This window comes from Mus musculus, chromosome 14 (assembly GCF_000001635.26).
Source record: "Mus musculus strain C57BL/6J chromosome 14, GRCm38.p6 C57BL/6J".
Lineage (NCBI taxonomy): Eukaryota > Metazoa > Chordata > Mammalia > Rodentia > Muridae > Mus > Mus musculus.
This window is the reverse complement of record NC_000080.6, coordinates 32159623-32179980: the sequence shown is the minus strand read 5'-3', so window position 1 is coordinate 32179980 and position 20358 is coordinate 32159623. Positions and strand designations below refer to the sequence as shown.

The 20358-nt window shown below is 42.6% G+C and overlaps 1 protein-coding gene across 6 annotated transcripts; it reads right to left on the bottom strand.

Annotated features, from left to right (window-relative positions):
• Positions 1–125: 125 nt before the first annotated feature.
• Positions 126–20102, bottom strand: Ncoa4 (nuclear receptor coactivator 4). 6 transcript variants are annotated; one of them, XM_006519068.4, is made up of 11 exons: positions 14159–14192; positions 13711–13784; positions 9079–9233; positions 7538–7678; positions 7286–7374; positions 6984–7092; positions 6491–6580; positions 5448–5588; positions 3026–4042; positions 2608–2748; positions 728–2158 (listed from the first exon to the last, which is right to left on the bottom strand). In XM_006519068.4, the coding sequence occupies exons 2-11, from the start codon at positions 13718–13720 to the stop codon at positions 2153–2155; spliced, it is 1899 nt and encodes a 632-aa protein (XP_006519131.1). In that variant the 5' UTR covers positions 13721–13784; positions 14159–14192; the 3' UTR covers positions 728–2152. The 6 variants fall into 6 exon arrangements, with proteins under 6 accessions (NP_001029160.1, NP_001271248.1, NP_062718.2 ...); XM_006519067.3 differs by having other exon boundaries at positions 5448–5591; positions 14159–14189; NM_001033988.2 differs by lacking the exons at positions 13711–13784; positions 14159–14192 and adding an exon at positions 19971–20094 and having other exon boundaries at positions 126–2158; positions 5448–5591.
• Between the last annotated feature and the right edge of the window lie 256 nt (positions 20103–20358).

Here is a 20358-nt window from a genome sequence, read left to right as displayed (position 1 = left end):
CTGGCTAGGTTCAAGTGCGAGACTGCTTCCACTAGATAAGGTAAAGAATGCTTGAGAATGACAGCCTCTGACAAGGGCGCACGCACACACACGCTACTGGAGTATAAAGTGATAGCTTTTTCTTTCCTGCCAGAATTAGGCCAAAACCATGTAAAACGAAGGGCTACTGGTAGCATAACCTAAGATTTTCCTCCAACATGGATGACATTAAACAACCTCAACATGGGATGGAGAGATGGCTCAGCAGTTAAGAGCACTGACTGCTCTGCCAGAGGTTCTTGAGTTCAATTCCCACAACCGTCTATAATGGGATCTGATGCCCTCTTCTAGTGTGTGTCCAAGGCAGCTGCAGCACGCTCACATAAACAACCTCAACGTCCTTCAAGTTAATCATTAGAGTTGTATCCTAGAACAGAACACTCTGTACAAGAGTTGACCTTCATTCCGTATGGTAACTCGGAATAATTAAGAGCTGGAAGTTTTCTAAGCCTGGAAAAACTAAAGGGAAAAGTGATCATCACAAAACTGCACTGCAGGGTGCATAACATGGTAAATACTAAGCAACCTCTGGGAAAGATAGTCTAACAGAAAAGTACTAAACACATGGCCAAATCACACTGGGATATGTGTATTTTTAATATATGTGTAGTTTAGGGCTAGAGATAAGATTATTTATTGTACCCCTTAATCGTTACATTCTGAGCTTTACAGATAACACAAACACAACTGATGTGTCCATTATGCTTTTAATGGAGATTTAAAACTTAATGCAAAAGAAAGTTTTATATATCATTAGCAAGTGATTAACTTAAATTATGTTTTAATAATGTGAATACAGTGTTAGACCTCAAAAAAGAAACTACAAAGTTCCCTGCAACCTAAAATGTTGGAAAGGCTCCTTAAATTGTCTTTACCTACCAACTTTATAATACTCAGTGGCATCTTGAGGGACATAAGAAAATATGAGGTTCTTTTCAGCTATGATTTGGAGCTTCAGTAAAGCTGTATGGTAATGTCACTATGGGACCATAAAATTTTCCCAAAAGTACTTCCAATAGCATAGGCATTTCAGAGGCTTAATATTAATAGTTCAAAGAATAGAAAGCAACTAATTTATCCTTGGGAACTGTAAAAGATAAATCCTTAGAGAAGCTTTCTAGAATACAGAACTCAAGGATATCAGTTCTGTGAAGTCTCGGTGAGACACTCCAAGGCACAGTGTTGAGCACAGCCTGGTAATCAAGATGTCACTGCACTGTACTTTAGGAGGTTCAGGATGCTGTGCTTGAAGTAACAGGACATTGACTTTATCCCTAGTTAAGAGCACCAGGTGTCAAGCTCAGCTTCCATTTACACAGGATGCACCAAGAAATCCTTAGGATGACCAGTGGTTCGGGTACTGCATTCCTAACACTTTTTACCTTTCTGCTTTAGGGTTCACTTTAGTTAAAGCCGAGGTTTGTAGGACTTTAAGAGCTCTGACTGCCCTAAGAGTGGTCTTAAAACAAAGTCCCTTTCAAAGAGCTCACTGGATACTGGAAAGAAATAAAGGCAACAACTATAATAGCTTAATTTCTTCCAAATGAGAAATGTTAGAAATGGTATGTAGGCTAAATATCTGATGAGTATCAAAATTTGCAATATAACTAATAGACATTTAGTAGGGAAAAATATACTGTATTGGCAAGGTTAACTATTTGTGTGAAATATTCTATATATCAACTGAACAAAAAAAATTTTCAAATCTCTAGAAGCCTGTAATGAGAAACAGCTAAAAGACAAATGTTAGAGAACTTATTACCTTGAACACATTAACACACTTGATATAGGAATATTTCACTTTTAAAACTAGTGTTGGCTGTAGAAAAGCTGGTAAAGGCCTGTGTACCGGGATGTGGTTTCTAGTACGGGAGTTGATCAAGTTACGCACGTTACGGCTTTCAAAAGAATGAATCACCTCCACTTGAAGCCTCTTTCACAGACTTAACTCATAGTTTATGACTTCTGTTTACTAGTTCAAAACTAAGCAGGAGAGGAACTAAGCTGACTAGTCAGGCTTGGAATGCACAATGGTTTGGCAAATCGCAGTCACTCAGCTCAAGGATGTGCAATAATCTGCAGGAAAGCTGCTCGATTCTGGTAGTCTGTTCCTTCACATCTGTAAAGAAAAGCCAATAGAAATTTCAGTTCACACCGACAGCAAAATTCTTCCCACCATGAAATAGACTCAAATCTTAAGCTACCCACAATCCATGAGGGAATAAGAAAATTATGGGCAGTTAACAAATTGAAAAGTAAGATAAAGTTCAAGGTTATTTTTAGTTTTATTATTTGTATGATGCACGTGGGGGCGCGTGTGCTTTATGGTGTGGGTATGGAGGACAAAGGATAATTTTGTGGAATCAGTTCTAGTTTTAATGGGTTCTAAGGACTGAACTCAGATTGTCAGGCATTTTACTTTGATAGCACACAGTTACATTAAATTTAAAAGACTTCTATTCACGCACAAATTAACAGGAATATGGTTTACTGGGGGGAACCCATAAGTTCATAAGAAGAAAACATTTATGAGCCACTACAATAACACTAATGCAGGTAGGTACCTACCTGTAGAGGAGTTCTGTACAGCCATTTTTCTTTATCAACCTTAAGCTGCATACAGGCAAAGAGATCACAAACTGCTGGGAGGCCGTAACAGTCGGGGCGAAAGTTACGTTCTTCTTGTAGGGGTGAATTAAGAAATGCTTCCTGCATGAAGATAAAAAAGATGACTACTGGTAAGCATGGGACTAAACTCCCCATCAAATGGTTAAGAACAATTATGTTTTTCAAGAACAAAGGTTGCAACTTGAAACAAAATAGGTTGGACTTTCATCTTTACTGCAGCTTGAATGCTAAGGACCTGAGAAACTCATAAAAAATGCAAGTTATAAGTTATTCTCTTATGACTTAGGAAAATTACTACCTCATCCAAACTTAGCAGGAATTAAATGACTGAAATGGGAAAAATTTGGTCTCTACTCACCTGTGCCTTCTTTCGAAGTAGCCACTTATCTTCTCCAGAGGGGAACTGGCTGAGGCTTCCCACTTTCTTTCCTGGTAAAACCCAGTCGGCAGTGTTAAAGGGACACCAGGAAGTGGCCATGGAGCTTTGAAGCATCTCTTTGCCAGCTCTCTCCTCTGTATTAGGCACGTCCTTAGGGCCTCCTTTGCACGTAGGCCCCATAAGCCACTCTGACAAGGAACTATTCTTTATGACGTGGAAGGAATCAGCAATTCTAGCAGGAGCCATAGCCTTGGGTGCCTTAGCTTGTTCTGTTAGCTCATTTCTGGAAGGGCAGAGCCACAGTGTCAGGGACTCTCTGTGTTTCTCAGGCTCAGATTTAGGTTCCATAGGCATTCCATTCTTGTCCTTTCCTCCCTTCTTCAGAAGCCATTTATACATGGCTTCCTTCTCACAGTTGTCATCACACACACACTCTGCAAAACTGGTGCAGGGCTCGTTGGCTTTACACACTTCCTCTACTTTCCATGTGTCCTGATGGTTCTGGGCAAGCCAGCCGTCGCTGATTGTTGCGCCGGGGACCGACACTGATTTTTTGGCCTCCAAGTGGTCATTTAGGCATTTCAGATTGCCCAGGTTCTCAATCTCCACACCTCTAGGCTGGTTGCCCTGACAGTTGGTACAGGAGTCAGGCTTGACAAGCCAATCACTCACATTGTAGGGCTCTCTGAACACCTGGAACAAGAGTTTAAACTTCTCGCTGGTTTCCCAGCTGCCATCCACAGGCTTCTCCAGCTCACAGGGTTCCTGAGGAGTCACCAACCAATCAGACAGGTCCAGCTCGTCTTGATCAAGGAGCTCTACATCTTCAGCCTTTTCAGCTTCAGGAGAGAAAGAACTGGTGCTACAATGGCTGTTACATTTTGAGGAACTTGGTTTTCCAGCAATTTCTTGTTGATGACTGTTAAGGAGCCAATTTTCTAAGCCCTTCAGATTGCCCCAGGCATCGCTGAAGAAACTGCAGGCTCTGGCAGAAGTCTATAAAAGTACCCAAAATTAATGCTTAATTTTCCTGAACAAAAAATACTAAAACATTTAAATGAAAATCCCATTTTTGTAATCTTTTCAAAGTACTGTACTAGGTTTTAGAAAATGAAATGTATTCTTGGTATAATGCCTGTGTGATAGGACAGACATTCAAAGTCTAACAAACAAAAACATTCAACTGCTTCAAAAGCAAAATTGATACTCTGTGAAAATCAAAGAAACAAACTTGAAAACTACTACCACTATTGGAGAGGTTTGGTGGCTGGCAGTTTGAATGAGGATGGCCACACAGGCTCATCTATTTAAACGCTTGGTTTCCAGGAGGTAGGCTGTTCAGAACTAGGCCATGTGGTGTTGGAGGAGATGTATCACTGGGTGTGGGCTTTGAGGTTTCAAAAGCCCAGGTCCAGTGTCTTGTCTGTCTCTCCCTACCTCCACCTCCAACTTGCAGATAAAATGTGAACTCTCAGCTACTGCCCCACACTATGCCCGCCTACTGTCACACTCCCTGCCATGATGAGTCATGAACTCACCCACCCTCTTAAATTTTAACAAGTACCCAATTAAAAGTTTTCTTTTGTAAGTTGTTTTGGACCTGGTTTCTCTTCACAGAATATAGAAAAAAAGTAAGACAGTGGTGAATACTCCACTTATTATCAACCATTAACTTCCTAGAAAGACAAACTGGCACAATGTATCAAAAGTCAAAAGGGTATATAGGCAGAATAGTAACCTAGGAATTCAATTTATAGGAGTTTACTCCTAAGAACTAAGAGCTCATAAATGTTTAGGGAACAGAATCTTAAGTTTCAGCCAATCGAATTGTATGTGATCAAACATTATACACTTGCCAAAATGAAATACAGAATGATGGTTTTGTTTTGAGATAGAGTCTCTCTGTGTAGCCCTGGCTGTCCTAAAACTTGCTCTGTAGACCAGGTAGGCCATGAACTCACACCTGCCTCCCAAGTGCTTGGGATTAAAGGTATATGCCACCATCACCTGGCACAAATTATTTTTAATTACATGCATATACAGAAAAATGCTGTAAAAAAAAATTTTAATGATTTTTTAAGCCATGTATACACAGCTTGAGTGACTCTTTTAAGATTCATATTTATTTATATTTATATTATGTATGAAAGTTCATTGTCACTGTCTTCAGACACATCAGAAAAGGGCATTGGATCCCAACAAAAATATCTTGATGATGTCATTTCACTTAGGATTATGGACTTGTATGTTGCAAGATTTTTTTTCTAAACTTCCTACCTATAGTGAAGTAATTTCACTATTGTAATTAAAGACTTAAAAACATGTACTTTTAAATAATGCTCAGAAACACAAATTACTGTTAACCCAATCTACCTCAGAAACAATAAAGGCAGCTACACACCTGACTATTCTCTGAAGTCTGTTTTGGGATAAGCCAGTCCTGTGGGTTGGTACTGGGTACATAAGGAGCCTGAAGACCAATGGCAGGTTTGCTTACAAGAAGCCACTCACTCAGAGATACAGCTGTGCCACTGGATGCTGACTTCTTGAAGCCATGAAGAAAGGAAAAAAGAAACACTTAGTTGTGTAACAAGGCATTAACAAATGCAAGAGAAAACTTAGCAGAAACAGGAACCCAAGCACTCTAACCTAGGGTTACCACTAACCTTAAGGAAGTCTCATGCCTTCCCCAACCTCAATTTAAAATGTTTTTCTTACTGGGCTGATGAGATGGATTAGCAGTGAGGGCTCCTGCCACCAAGCATGATTGACCTGAGTTTAATCCACTGATCCTACACAGTCCTCTGACCTCCACACAGGCACTGTGGTGTGTGCATCCTAAATGCACTGCGTGAGAAGGCACACATGGTACGGCATGTGTATAGAGGTCAAAGGACAACTTTGTGGATTTGGATCTCTCCTTCCCTTTAGACAGATTCCACGGATTGAACTCAGGTAACCTACAGGGTTAAGCTTTTACCCCTGAGCCATCCTACCAGTCCCAATTTTCACAGTTACAAAACAAGACCAGGAGTGGTGGTGCATGCCTACAACCTAGCGCTCTGGGAGGCCAAGGCAGGAGGTTTGCACACTGAAGCCAGTGTGGGATATATAACTACTAAATCAGACTGAGGGAGACAGTCTGAGTGCTAGAGTTCCTCTCAACTCAGATGTCTTCAACCCTTTATTCACTTGCTTTTACAAACACATCTCTGAATTAGAGAATCCTCAAGCAAGAACAAGTCAGTAGCAATGTTAGGAATTTCCAATAAAGTGATTATTTTTCTCCTTAATCTATAAAACTTAAAGATTTATAAAACTAAATTTCTATTTGACATTCAGTGCTTCAAGAGAGGCAATCAAGTGGATGCTCTTCACAAATTTAAAAAAAAAAAATGGATATCAAGACACAAGAGAATTACCAGACACAGAGCTGCGGCTTACCTGCTCTGGCACCTGGATATAGCCTCTTTTCTCTAGGAAAGGCCCAATACTTGAGGAGCTCGCGTGAGCCATCAGATGCTCAGGGATTTGCTATGAAAAGAAGAGAACTGTGTTATTTACACTGTGATCTCCTATCAAAAAAAACCTGATAGCATAATCCTAATTCTCTTTTCACTAAAGTACTATCCACTATAAATCCAATGGCTTACAAGCTTTGCATTATCTGTGTCATAAGATGTCTTCCCTATACCTAGCAGTACCTCGATTTAAACAAGACTCATGAGACTATACTCGGTTGCCTGTCCAAATTCCTAACATTTATGTTTAAATGTGTCAAAATGAGCTCTAAGTATTCTCAGTGAATCAGCAACAATCTCCAAACTGCCAGCTTACTGTCACATTTCTAAAGGTCACTGCCTCTAGCAAGCCACCATCCATGAGGTCAGAGACCCGAAAAGTGACCTAAGAAATAGCTGAAATTAACATTACTTACAATGGTCTTAAGGGATCCAAATGTGGTGATGGTCTGGCGCAGAGCAGATGTATCTGCTTCAAAGAGTAGGACAGTTGAATCTTCAGGCTTCAGGGCCAAACTGCCCAGTCTACCAAAATGATAAAATGTAGGTATTTTTCAAGGAATATCAGTATCAGCAAGTAACATTAAATATAAAGGTAGGGTGGTTTTACACAAGAACACAAAGTTGAGTTAAATCCAACACAGACAATGAGTTACAAATGACTTGCTTTAATGCCTACTAGTATAGACCAGAGTCAAAACAAGTAAAAAGTCTTTACCTCTCCAAGCACACAGAGACTTGATTGGCAAGATCTTTGTTCTGAGTATACTCCAGTTGATGAATAAGACAATTGAATTGGCCCATTAGCTACAAGAAAAATGCAAACATCTAGCCACAAAGATATTAAAAGTACCAGAAATATTCAAACTAATAAAAACCATTTTAGACTGACTTTTATCTGACATAGTAATAGAAGGCAGAGAAAACATTCACTGGAATGGAGAAGGCAGCTCAAACACAGTCACCTTACCCAATAGAGCTGCTGAGCCTGCTGCTGCAGTGTCTCCTCTTTAAGCTGATAGATGAGATCGACCTGTTCATTGAGCCACACCTCTCGGCTCCGAAGGCATTCCAGGTGGCGACTTATGCAGCTGTGAATCTGAGCTTTTACCTAGGAAATGCATGATAACATAAACTAGTGCTATAAGCCAAAGAATGACAATTCCCATAAAATGTTCATGCTCTTAAACTTCTGAGGGTCAGAAATCCTTTATATTTACTGGCCACTGTGAAGGGTCTTCCCTTTTCAGTCTATACTCAAAAATGTGCCTACAATTTCAGTGATCCCATGAAGTCCTATGAATCCTAGTTAAAGAATCCAAGCCAAAAAAAAAAAAAAAGCCATACCTAACTTCTAAACTCCTTCACTCACTCCTCCTCCTGAGAGAACTAGACTTATCTGGGGTATCAGCAATCAAAAGAAAAAGTTATGCCAGGATACTAATTCCCCTCAGCTTTCCATGAACTTTAAAATATAGTCTTACAAATTTATCATTGATAAACTTGGTGGTGCACACCTTTAATCCCAGCATTAGAGAGACAGGAAGGCTGATATCTGTATATTAGAGGGATCTACAGAACAAGTTCCAGAACACCCAGGGCTACGGGAAGAGAAACCCTGTTGGGGGGGGGGGGGGGGGCAAAAGAAAAGATATGCTGCTAGTTAGTCTGTGTGCTTTTCCCACTTGCATGGAATAAACAGTCCTTTAGAGTATTCCAGAAAGCAAGGAGACCATTAGGATTAACAGTTTAGACTAATTATAAACTAACTAATGTTCCTAAGAACGTATATAGCAATTCACATTTTGTCTATATATATAAAAATTCTGAGGGAAAATTCAAGACACCTATAAATCACATGGGCACCCACATAAGTATATCACAAAGTTCCCCTTTGGGGGTAGGGAAAGGTTTTCTAAATCATATACAACTTGAAGCACTCACCAGCAGAATACTATTGGAACTAAAAAAATTCATTCTGATATGCAAAGTGACAGTAGTTTAGAGACTACACTACTTAAAATCATGTTACCAACAAATTAAGTGGGGACATAATGAAGTGACATATTTTATGTATCAAAAAGGTGCAGCTACCCTGAGCACTGTGGCACACGCCTTTAATTAATTCTAGCACCCAGGGAGGCAGAGTCAGGCAAATCTGAGAGTTCCAGTCAGAACTATAGAGAGAGACCCTGTCTCAATAAATTAAAACTGCAGCTAGGCAGACTACTGCCTACTCTGTTACCTTGCATGACTGTGTACAAGAACCATACAAAAGTGCAATGAAAACCATGTGCTGAAGAGCATTCTACAGTCAGATTCCCAGATTCTTCCAGCAGGACTTATTTCCCTATGAGATCAAAAGCTCCAACACACCAGGCAGAGGATTAGGGTTAAGACCACTCAGGATATGGGATCAAGCTTTCTGGGTGACACTGAGGAGTCCTTTGCTGTACTCTAACCACCCTTGTGCTAAAGCCAGACCAAGGAAGAGAAAAGCACCCAGCACACCTCTCGTAAATTATCTTTAATTTGCTGTTCAGCCCGAAGTACTCCACCAATAGCAAGCTCCAGCTCCCTCCTTGCATCACTGCACCTCAGAAGAGTTTCTCTATTACTGTAGCAGCCACTCTGTTCCAGGGATGTGTTCATTCTGCTCACTGTTCCTGTAAAAGAAAGAAATCTAAATAGCACCATAATTACATCCCCAAACCATCTTTCAATCAATCATGGCCCAAAAGGCTCTCACTACTAACAACTTTGGTGATTCCAACACATGTATTCTCCCTTCCTCACCAACCTATTTCTGCTAGAAAGCGTTTAGGTGGAGAGGGGGCACTGGAGGCAAAGGCAGATGGGTCTCACTGACTTTGAGGCCAGCCTGGTCTACAGAGAGAGTTCCAGGACAGCCAAGGCTCCAGAAACCCTGTCTCAAAAGAAAGCAAAAGAAAGGAGCGAGGGGTAACGGGAGGGAGGGAGAAAATTCTGTCTATTTTATGTAAGGGCAATCTACATGTGAACATATGTATCTGAGAAAAAAAAAACACTAGTGGTCCTAAAATAGCACAACACATGCGAGTGAGAATGTTAGAAGAACATCAAGCTTGCTGTGATCTCCTCCCCTACGTAGTGCTGGAAGTGGGGAGATGACAGCAAGCAGGACTACAAAGCATTGGTTTTGAGACCTTGTCTCCAAAAAACAACAAAACTAAAACAAAACCACCAATCACTAATAAGTTTCTGAACTACATATGTGGCTCAGTGTAGAAGTAACTCTCTCACCACGTGTGAGTCCCTGGGTTCAGTTCTCAGCACCCACCTCTGCTAGGAGGCTTACAACCACCTGTAACAACAACTCCAGGAGAGCTAACTTCCTTTTCTGGCTTCCTTGGGTACCCACATAACAACAGGACAGACAGACACACAAAAATACTTTTTTAACAGACAATATTATACTTAGTAAGCTATATCTAACAAAACGATTCTATGTAACTTAGATATAAAAGCTTTCTAAAAAAGAATTTAGTGTGGGAAAGTACCCGGAGTTCACTAGCAGAAGCTGGAGAAAAGCACAGGTGGGGAGGAGCACATGACAGAACCAGGTGAATAACAAAAAGTGTCAGAAAGCCACATAGCGGACTAGACAACGTTCACTGCGAGGACAACCGCGGTTGTCTGGGACAGATTTAGAATTAAGGTATAAACACAGAATGCCTAGCATGCATGAAGCCTTCATTTAATCCTCAGCACTACAGAAACCTGCATGAAGGTATGCCTGGAACTTCTGGACTCCTAAATCAGAGGGAGGAAGACTAAGAATTAAAGGTAAAATGATTATCCATCTTCAGCTACACAGTAAGTAAAGCCAGCGACAGTCACAGCCCCAAAGAGGCCACCAGGCCTGTGTACAGCGGTTTGTTTTGTTTGTTAGCTTGTTTGTTTAATGAATACCTGTTTTCTCTAATTACTGGGATTGAAAACATAAAAGGCAAATGTTAGAAACAACATAGATCTGTGACAGAAACAGACTCCAAAACTATTTCTATGTAGCTTTAAACCTAATAAAGCAAAAAGAACTTGTTTGCATTGAAGGGTAAGGACAGTTAGAAAAGAATTAATAAAAAGAAATAAATAAAAGATGGAGATGTTGAAGGCAAATTCTGACTTGGTACTACTGTACTGGATATTCGGAAATTTTAATTCATGTGTTATTTGGATACATTTGTCACAAGGCTTCTTGGTCCTATGATCATTAGGCCGTTAGTGACATGCTATGGAGGCATTTAGAAAAAGGGAAGGAGGGCTCAAAACCATGGAGGGCGGAGGGGGAACATCTCCAAACAGGAAAGCTGTTTGGCCTAGATAAGCAACTCTGGGAGGCCATGATTACACCTCTCCAACATTTGGAGACCTGTCTAGTAGAGTCAGACTTCAGAATAGCTCCAAGGAGGGGATTGTCTTAACAAACTTCCTAAAATCCTGAAGACAATGACTTCAAAGAAGCCTGCTTTGGTCTCTAAGGCAGCATGCAGCTCAATGAATAGAGTAGCAATGGCTGGCTGCCCATTTGAGGAGAGGCAGAATTGTGGACTGGCCTTGACAGCATGACCAAGACCAGGTTTCCTCTCAGGCTGAAAGCTGGACAGAAGCAATACTGAGTTCTCACCCTCAGAAATAAGCTAGGGGCCTGGAGAGGTGGCTAGGTAGGTTAAATGTACTGCCTGCTCTTCCAGAGGACCATTTTCTAGCATCCACATGGTGGCTCACAACTATCTGTAGGTACAGTCTCAGAGGGTCCTCAGACACCAGTAATGTAAGCGAGGTACAGAGACATAAATGCAGACAAAACACCCACCCATACACACGAGATAATTTGTAAACAAAGAAAGAAGCAGCTAGCAGAAAGATAAAGCTCTGCAGCTTTCTTCCCCTGCAGCAAAGGGCTCAGATCGAGGAACTTCTGAGTTCCTACCCAATACTCAAAGTTCAGGAAATTTTCTAACTTCCCACTTGCTAATTCTGCTACCTCAGTATGTTTACCCACAATGACCTACAGAAGAAAGGGCTTCCTCAATTGCATTTGTCAGAAGCCCCTGTGGAATTGTTCCTAATCCTGGAAACAGCAGCTATATTAATTTGTTTCCATCTCATATTATAAGTGGGCTTCAAGTGTATTGGGCACACACTGTAGGGTAACTGCCATCACAGTAGTATTGGAAGGTTTGAAACGCTGAGTGTCCCCCATTTCCACACTGCACTGAAGTTAGCCATGCATGGCCTATGTAACTATTTTCCCAACTGTCTTTACCTGTGTCAACCTTCTCAAGTCCTCACTTGTGTAGAATACTAAAATGCCTGACACCATGAAATTTTTAATTAGAATTCTGCTTCACAATGTGAAACCCTCCACAATTCTAGATAAGCCAGAAACACTTGACTATAAGTAGATTAGACTGTACTACTAGATCCTTAACAGTAGTCCTTGAAATCCAACTACAAACATGTTCCCAGGAGTGGACACAGACAAAACAAATGGTGGCTCATGGCACATCTTAGCACTCAGGAGGCTAAGGCAAAACTGCATAGAGTTCAAGCCCAGCCCGAGTTACATACTGAATTCTAAGGCGTCCTGGGCTACAATGTGAGACTGTCTCAACAAAATAAAAAATCCCTTCAAAAAATAAATCATCTTGTTTAAACTTCACAAGCCGATTTCCGCCACCCAGCCACTTGGATTACAGGCATATGCCACACTCTGTACTAAGTTTTAGAACACTGGGAAACGTAAAAGCAGCACACCCTATTCTCAAGCATCACCACCCCCTGCACCCCTCAAACTCCACCAAGCTGAGGGGACGGTATCTATATGCAGCATACAGATCTAGTTAAGTCCAAAGACCTTTGAGCCAGTATTAGCAACAAACCACAAACTAAAGATAACTTATATCACATGCTTTAACCATAAGATTTCCAAAAGCTGTAATTCTCATGATTCACACTAACCACAAACTGAAAGAAGGAAAAGCTTACTGGGGCCACAGTAAAGTGTTTAGCATGCTCAAGGTCCTGAGTTCAACGCTCAACACCAATAATATAGTTAAATAAAACCTTGCTATTTTAATACTAGACCCACATTTCATGCATGAAGCCAAAGGACTACATAGTATAAATGATACATACATACATACATACATTGTGTGTGTGTGTGTGTGTGTGTGTGTGTGTGTGTGTGTGTGTGTAAAAACTGAATGAGCCTGGAGCTCAGCACAGGCTTTGTTTGCAAAGACTATGTGCACTACAAGTGCACCTTCTACTTTAAGAGGCCAAAAGGCAACAGATCCCTGGAACTGAAGTTACAGGTGGTTGAGCCACATGAGTGCTCTGCAAGACAAGCAAGTGCTCTCACACGCTAAATAAACCAACTCTCCAGCCCCTAAATGGCCCTTTAAAGGCCACAAGCACAAGGGTGAGACTTGGATTTAGAACAAGGGTTCTCAACCCATGAATTGTATTTGCCAAAATTAGAGTTTCAGATTAATGTTTCTATGGGTTTATTATTAATTTCCACAGAGTCTCAATACATTTTATAGTCCTTGATAAATTACAAGCAGTGTTCCAGAACCATCTACCTTGGATTGCAACTACAAAAACAGGCAGCACTGTCACGATAGCCTCAGAATAATCCAAATACTACCAAGTCCCAGTGTCCAGCTGAAAGGATGGAGGAAGAGACCCTTCAGTTCCAGCATGCGGGTAATCATAACCACTCCAGGCTTTGGTTGTTGACTAAATCAAGGTTTTAAAATAGATTATCTTTTTTTTTTTAATTTAATGCAAGGATTCACCAAGTAGACCAAGCCTGCCTCTGCTTCCAGAGTACTGGGATTAAAAGCGGGTGCCACCTCCCCTGGCTGGAATAGATAATCTCTCTACCTCTAAAAAACTGTCCTCCACGTTTTACTGATTTTCCTGGCAGTTGAGTCAAGAGGCCATAGGAGACCTATAGGACACACACATATTTATCTTAAAATACTGTCAACTGTATTATGTTTGAAGAGACAGCCTACAGGAGACCGTTTGTACAAACTTGGAGTGAAAAAGCTATCAATTTAGTAACAGTACGTGGTTATTTTGCAATTTTACCTTGAGCCATTTCTTGCCTTCACTTGCTGTTTCTTCTTCCAGTGAAAAGGGGTTTTTTAATCACAGCACATTATCTCAAAGAGTATACAGATCTTGAGTTAAGTCCAGTTCAAATTCTTTAGCCTCCACAGCCCTCTAGCTTGCTTTCACAAGTAGCTACTAAACCCAGCACATAAACTCTATAAGCAGTAACTGGGGGGGGGGGGGGGGGGTGTAAAAAAAAAAAGGCAAAGGCTGCAAAATTCTGCCACCTAATGGCAAAACTAAAGTAAGGTTTTTCTGTTTCAAAAACTAAAAACCGAACGGTAAAAAAAATTAAGCTAGAGTAGCAGTGACTCAAACAGCTTTCTAGGCTTCCCGTTGCCCTTTCTAGGAGCGGCTAATGAAATTGGTCCCCCAGGGCTCCCCGCACGCATGCGCAGTCTCCTGGCCCAGGTGGCACACTTACCAGGTAGTCTGGCCCCGCGACGAAAACTGCTGCGAGAACACGCTCGACGGCCAGGTTTATACCCTACCGGCCAGGTCACGCCCCGCCTTGCGCGCGTCACGTCTCCCTCCCCCTCCGCAAACACACCTGCTACTCCGCCCACCACAGGGCCTCCGTGGGCGCGAGGCTGGGGCCTTCGGCAGCCCCTCCCCGGGCCCAGCGGCGGTCAAGAGGTCTCAGCAGCAAGTCACTAACTACAGAGAACAAGCGGGGCCCGCAGCGACCGCGATAACGGTCCAGCAGCCGACTGGGGTTCTCCCCAGAGCTATTTTGACTTGGTTAGTTAGGAGACTTCTTCCTTTTTACGCTTAGAAAAGCTGTTACTGGCTGGATGGCAGAGACAGGCTGTTTTAAAGACCAGACTGGTCTAGAGCGCGGCGAGTTCAGGACTGCTGGAACTACACAGCAAATACCTGGGATGGGGGGTTGGGAGGGAAGAAACAGAAAAACTCTTGCTGCGTAGTTAAGGCTGGCCTCTAGCAAATGCCTAAGATTCCAGAGTGCTGAAACTGGCAGATACAGAAAGAGAAACGTGCCCCTCACCTTGGGATCTACTTTACAATTCCTGTCTGAAAGTAAAGAAACTTCAACATACAACATACATGATAAAACAGAAACTGCCTACAGAGATAGAGCTTGTTTTCCTTTTTTTAAAGTTTTATTTATTTTATGTATATGAGGACACTGGAGCTGTCTTCAGGCACACCAGAAGAGAGCATCATATCCTATTACAGATGGTTGTGAGCCACCATGTGGTTGCTGGGAATTGAACTCAGGACCTCCAGAAGAGCAGTTAGTGCTCTTAACCACTGAGCCATCTCTCCAGCCCCAGAGGTTGTTTTCCTAAAGGCATTTCAGAAAAGGGTATCAGAAACAACCAATTGCATCAGCTGCGGTACTCAAACCCGTAATCTCAACAGTCAGGAGGAAAGAGGATCCAGAGTTAAAGCCCTGCCACAGAACTCCAGGTCAGTCCTGGTACACTTCAAAGACTACAAATTAACAAAAGCCCTCTGCTTATTTGAGGTCCTGACCATCTTAACTCTTCTCACCCCTGGCCCCAACAACATGCCTCACAGAACCACCACAGCCATTTACAAACACGAGTTCTTTAAACCAGCTTTTTTTTTTTTTTTTTACGTAATGTTTGAACTTTACTCAACTTTTAAACTTTGCTTACTTAATCTTTAAGCTTTGTCATAATCACAACTTTTGAGCAATACCGCATAAATCATGGTAAAGACAAGTACGTGCAGAACTCTGAAGACGCCTTCACCTATGCCTTTGATGTCTACTGCCAGAACAGAAGGGTGGACATCTCTTATCTCTACTTAATAAACTCATTAACTTGGCTTCACTCAGACTAATTAGAGCATTCTTTCCTGAGGTGTGGTCAGAATCCCTCCAGCCTTACAGAGTGGAGGGAAGGGCCTGTGAGCTGACTCAGCACTCTGGAGGTACTTAGGATTACAGGTATGAGCCCCATCAGACACTTATTTTCTATTTCCTATACATATAAAGTGACTTTGTGGACATTAAGAGTAAAGCAAAACCATGAGAGAAGACTCAAACATCCCAGATCAGCATCACCTCCTTTACCCTGAAACGCAGTTTGAGATCCCAAGTCATACACTCATTACAAAAGGAAGACAGAAACAGCTAGTTCCAGATATCCTGTTTGGATAGCACATTTGGTGAAGATACAAAGATTAAATGAATGAAAAATGTACAGCTCTCTGTACTTCATGTCAGTGGTACATTTAAGCAAGGTAATGCCAGCAGGCTACAGCAGGAAAACCACCCTTCCCATACTGGGCTAGTGAGTTCAAAGCCACCTATATACACCAAGACCCTGTCCAAAAATACCAGGGGAAGGGAAATACAGCTAGTCTGAGTCTTGACATCTCCATTTTAGTAAACTAAGAAGTCCCTCTTTCCACCCTGTCTTGTCCAGCTTGGTTCTCCAAGTTCTTTCTGCCAGCATGCCACGTTAGTCCCTTCTAGCCGTCTGCTTTTCAAGTTATAAGCAATAGAAAGCCTTTCCTGGTCAAATACACGATTCTTCAATATTACCAGGCAATAGAACTGTCATGCTGCCCTCTTGTGCCTACTATCTATACAGGTTTCCAGTAAGAACCCGCTAACACAGTGGTTCTCAACCTCCTACCATAAAATTATTTATTGCTATTTCGTAACTAATTTCGCTACTGTTATGAATCATAACATAAATATCTGTTTTCTGATGCTCTAAAGTGACCCTTACAAAAGGGTCATTGACGCCTCGAAGGGTCAAGACCCACAGGTTGAGAAGCAATGCTTGAATACATGCCTCTCTTGTCAGGCCTGCTTTCTTACCCTGAAGGCTCTCCCAGCTAGAACACACAGCACTATACACACAGCTTGGGATCATCTGTACCTTGGCACTAACAACCTTCCCCGCGTGCTGTATGTGCAACAGAGTTGGCCTAAATAAGAAAAGGACCCGCAGCACTTGTACCAATGCTTGGTCTTGAACCAACCTGTGCTTTAATACATCTTTTATTAATGGATGAATAAATAATGTGTTAATGGTCAAATTCAGAGCAGCTGCAAAATAAATCTTTGTGTTATAAACATAATCAACTTGATGCTGTCCCCTTAAAACCTGTAGTATTAATTTAGGAAAGTAATTTAGAAGAGGACAATGTTTCCAACACATTTTCCCCCCAATATTGGAGGTACAACGCTGAGCTTTGTATATGCTAGACAACACTTTAACTAAGCCACGCCCTAGCCCTTAGTTTCTGACAGTTTCCTGTAGTTCAAGCCGGTCTTGAACTCAGTATTCTGCCTCTTGGTAGACCTTCTGGACTTCCAGAACCCTTGCAACAGCACCCAGAAAAACTTAATTTCTTGTTTTCAAACAATACAGAACTGATGAGGGTTGTCTCCACAGAAATCACAATCCTAGCATGAGTGCTGAGAAAGGCAGTTTTTAAAACTGCCAGACCCAAAAATCTTAGTTCCACAAACTCAAAATAACAATGGGCTTGTTGGTTAAAATGTGCACTGTATTTACAGCCAACTCAACATTTCCCCCCTCAGATTTTGCAGTAAGTACCACAGAAATTGCCTGAGGGACTAGCAATATAGCTAAAGTAAAACTCAAAACATACCTGAATTATTTTGGAAGCTGTAATTGTCCACGTATTAAAAGACTATGCTATACTTACTGACACAAGCTAAGCCCATTTAACCTACTCACTCAACACTAAACCAAAACTGCTCGGTCTGTAGGGCAATCAAGGCAATGCCAAATGGGAGGAACTACAAGCTCAAAAGCCCCAAGTGCAATCCTGGTCCCCCAGAAAAACATGTTGATTCTACCGCGCAATCAAGCCAAGCAAAGCCAACCTGGAGGAAGACAGTCATGAGCACCTGATGAGTGGTTCATGCTAGCTAAAAACAGAATACCTACACAGTAATTATTTAGCTCACTTGCCTGTGAATCTATCTAATTCAGGTATACAGACGATAAGCTTACAAATGATGTCTGAAGTGTTAGATTTAACAGTCACAGAAGGCAAGCTGAGGACAACTGACAGCCCCTCTAAGAGACAAGCATAGAAACAAGAGTACCACTGGTGACACACCTAGAGCAGAAGAGCTCAACTTAGCAACTCTTATAGGCTTAACAGGGTTAAATAGGATACCTGTAGTCACAGGCTTCTACACCCAAAAGTCTGAGTCTGGTTGCCTCTTAGCCTTTTGGCTATGATCTAGTATGAGTCTAAACCCCTCATCTGCACCAGGTATTTTGAAGGGGCCGTTTAAGGTTTATGTAGTCATTCAAGTATTTAAGGTCTTGAACAGAAAGGCACAGTGGTGTTGTTCCTGTGGAGACGATGGTGAATCTGCCATCTAGCAGAACGTTTGTGCCACTGATTCACAGACAACAATAGATTTCTGAAATAAGAAGCACAGGTAAAAAAAGGTGGCTAACAGGCTCAGTGAGTTGCTATAAGTACTGACCGGTGTGTTAACACTGTGTGGGCAAAGGCCCAGAAAGCTAGCTGAGAGACTCTCAAGTGCAGAAGGGGTGTGTGCCGGGACACCCAGAGTTCTATAAGACCTACATACAGATCCCTGGGACACAAGCAACCTGCACTGCTTTCATAAACTGGCCATGGGAGTCAAGTTAACTTCTAAAACTAGATACAAGATGCTTTAAGAAGCATCTTAGTTCATCTGTAGTTCGGTAATTTTCCTCAAAAGAATAACGTAACTGTAGAGACAGACACGTTCGTCATCATCAAACTTCAATCTGAAAACTTTAAATGTCTAGGTTATTTTCCGAAAGGCTCAAAGACCCAAGGGAGGAGGTAAAAAAAAAAGAAAAAAGAGATCTAAATGCAGGGACTGTTAGTGCCAGCAGCTACCCATTATCTCACTTAGCAGAACAATTCTTCGGGCGAGTAAATCTTGCAAAGAGCAAATCACCTGGGTGTGGTGGCACGTACGTCTGTAAACCCAGCAGAGCCAACAGGATCCCTGCAGCCAGTCTCAAGCAAACTAAACAAACCAGGCTGGAGAGATGGCCCAGTGGTTATCAAAGGGCCAGAGTTCAGTTCTTAGGGCCCACATCAGGTGACTCACAATGGCTTGTAAGGGGATCTGACACTCTTCTTAAACAAACAAAAAAATCCACAGAGCAAATCAAGCGACCTGCTGAGCAGTACAAATTAGTCTCCTGTTTGTCACACAGGATGAAATTCTTTCCAATGTTCTAATGTACTTTAAAAGTTCAGAAACATCACAGTGGGATGCTAACGGAGAACCAACAGCCTTACCTGTCCCATACACACCCAGGGAAGTAACTCAAAAGGTCTATGACCATACTCCAAATTACCAAGTGGGTGGAAAGTCAAGTCCTTCCAAAAGGACGCCAGGGTGGCAGGCCCTTACCTACTAAACAACACTAGCAGGAGAGCTGTGTGCAGGAGGGTCAGATAACTCCAGCCCCTCTGACTTGTCATTCTTGAGCCATCCTCCCAAGTTCCAGCCTGTAGCACTTAAACCCATACTGTTCCCACCGCAAGGGCTAAGTCACATCAGGGCCGGGAGCACGTCCACTTCTTTACATTACTATATCCTCAGTACCCTAAGCATATAGCAAATGAACGCCCGAGCTATGAATTAATGATTCTGCAAGCTCTCTCTTCTCATCAGCTGAAGGGACGAATCAAACGATTTAAAGGGACTGCTGGGAGAAGGAAACGGATAGTGGGCCTCCAGAAGTCATTCCACCTTGCCAAACCACTAGGAATAGGGGCAAATGTGCACTGGGTCAGTAATGGAAACCAGGCCCGCCTGGGACCAGAGAAACAGGGCTGTCACCGCTATAAACCCAGAGGACAGTCAGGGCAATGTAGGGAAAGGGATGGAAGAGAAGCATTCAGGCTGCAATCGTGGCCCAGGAACGAAACATGTCGACAGGACAGAGGAGAGAAGACAGATCCAGCGCTTGGGCATGAAGGAAAAGTGGTAGCGTCGGGACGAGGGGAGGGAGAGGAGCTCTGGCCTGGCGCGACGCGGGGACTGGAGAGGCGATCACAGCAGACGTGACCTGGGGAAGGGAAGGGCCATTGGGCCCCGCGTGCAGGCAGGTGGGATGGTGGTCCCGGACCCGAGGGTCGGGAAGAATGGAGGGGAGGGCAGGACAGGCCACAGGCCGGAGCGAAGAAGGGCACAGGGCAGAAGAGGAAGCGCGCCCGCCGGCCACTCTCGTCCTTACCGGCTGGCAGCGCTCCTTCCGGTGATCCGAGCGGACCTTAGACCGACCCAGACACTTAGCCGTGGAAGGATCCGGACCCTGAAGACAGAGTTCTCGCGATAGGATGGCCTCCCTACCACGCTTCTCGGTAGTGTTCTGACAGTCTCGCGAGATTTCCTTCCGCGCCTGCGCAAAGTCTTCTTAGAGCTCAACGTGGAGGCATGCAGTAACACTCCCTGCCCTTAGTCTGGATCATTTTCGTGCCTATCAGTAAGTCTCTAATCCCAGCACTCCGGAGGCAGAGGCAGAGGCAGGCGGATTTCTGAGTTCGAGGACAGCCTGGTCTACAGAGTGAGTTCCAGGACAGCCAGGGCTACACAGAGAAACCCTGTCTTGAAAAAAAAAAAAA

Coding starts and splice junctions, on each gene's coding strand:
- Ncoa4 (XM_006519067.3), bottom strand. Junction 7,679..9,078: donor TTAAAGATAATTTACGAGAG/GTGTGCTGGGTG, acceptor TGCATTTCCTAG/GTAAAAGCTCAGATTCACAG. Junction 5,592..6,490: donor ATATCCAGGTGCCAGAGCAG/GTAAGCCGCAGC, acceptor CATGGCTTCAAG/AAGTCAGCATCCAGTGGCAC.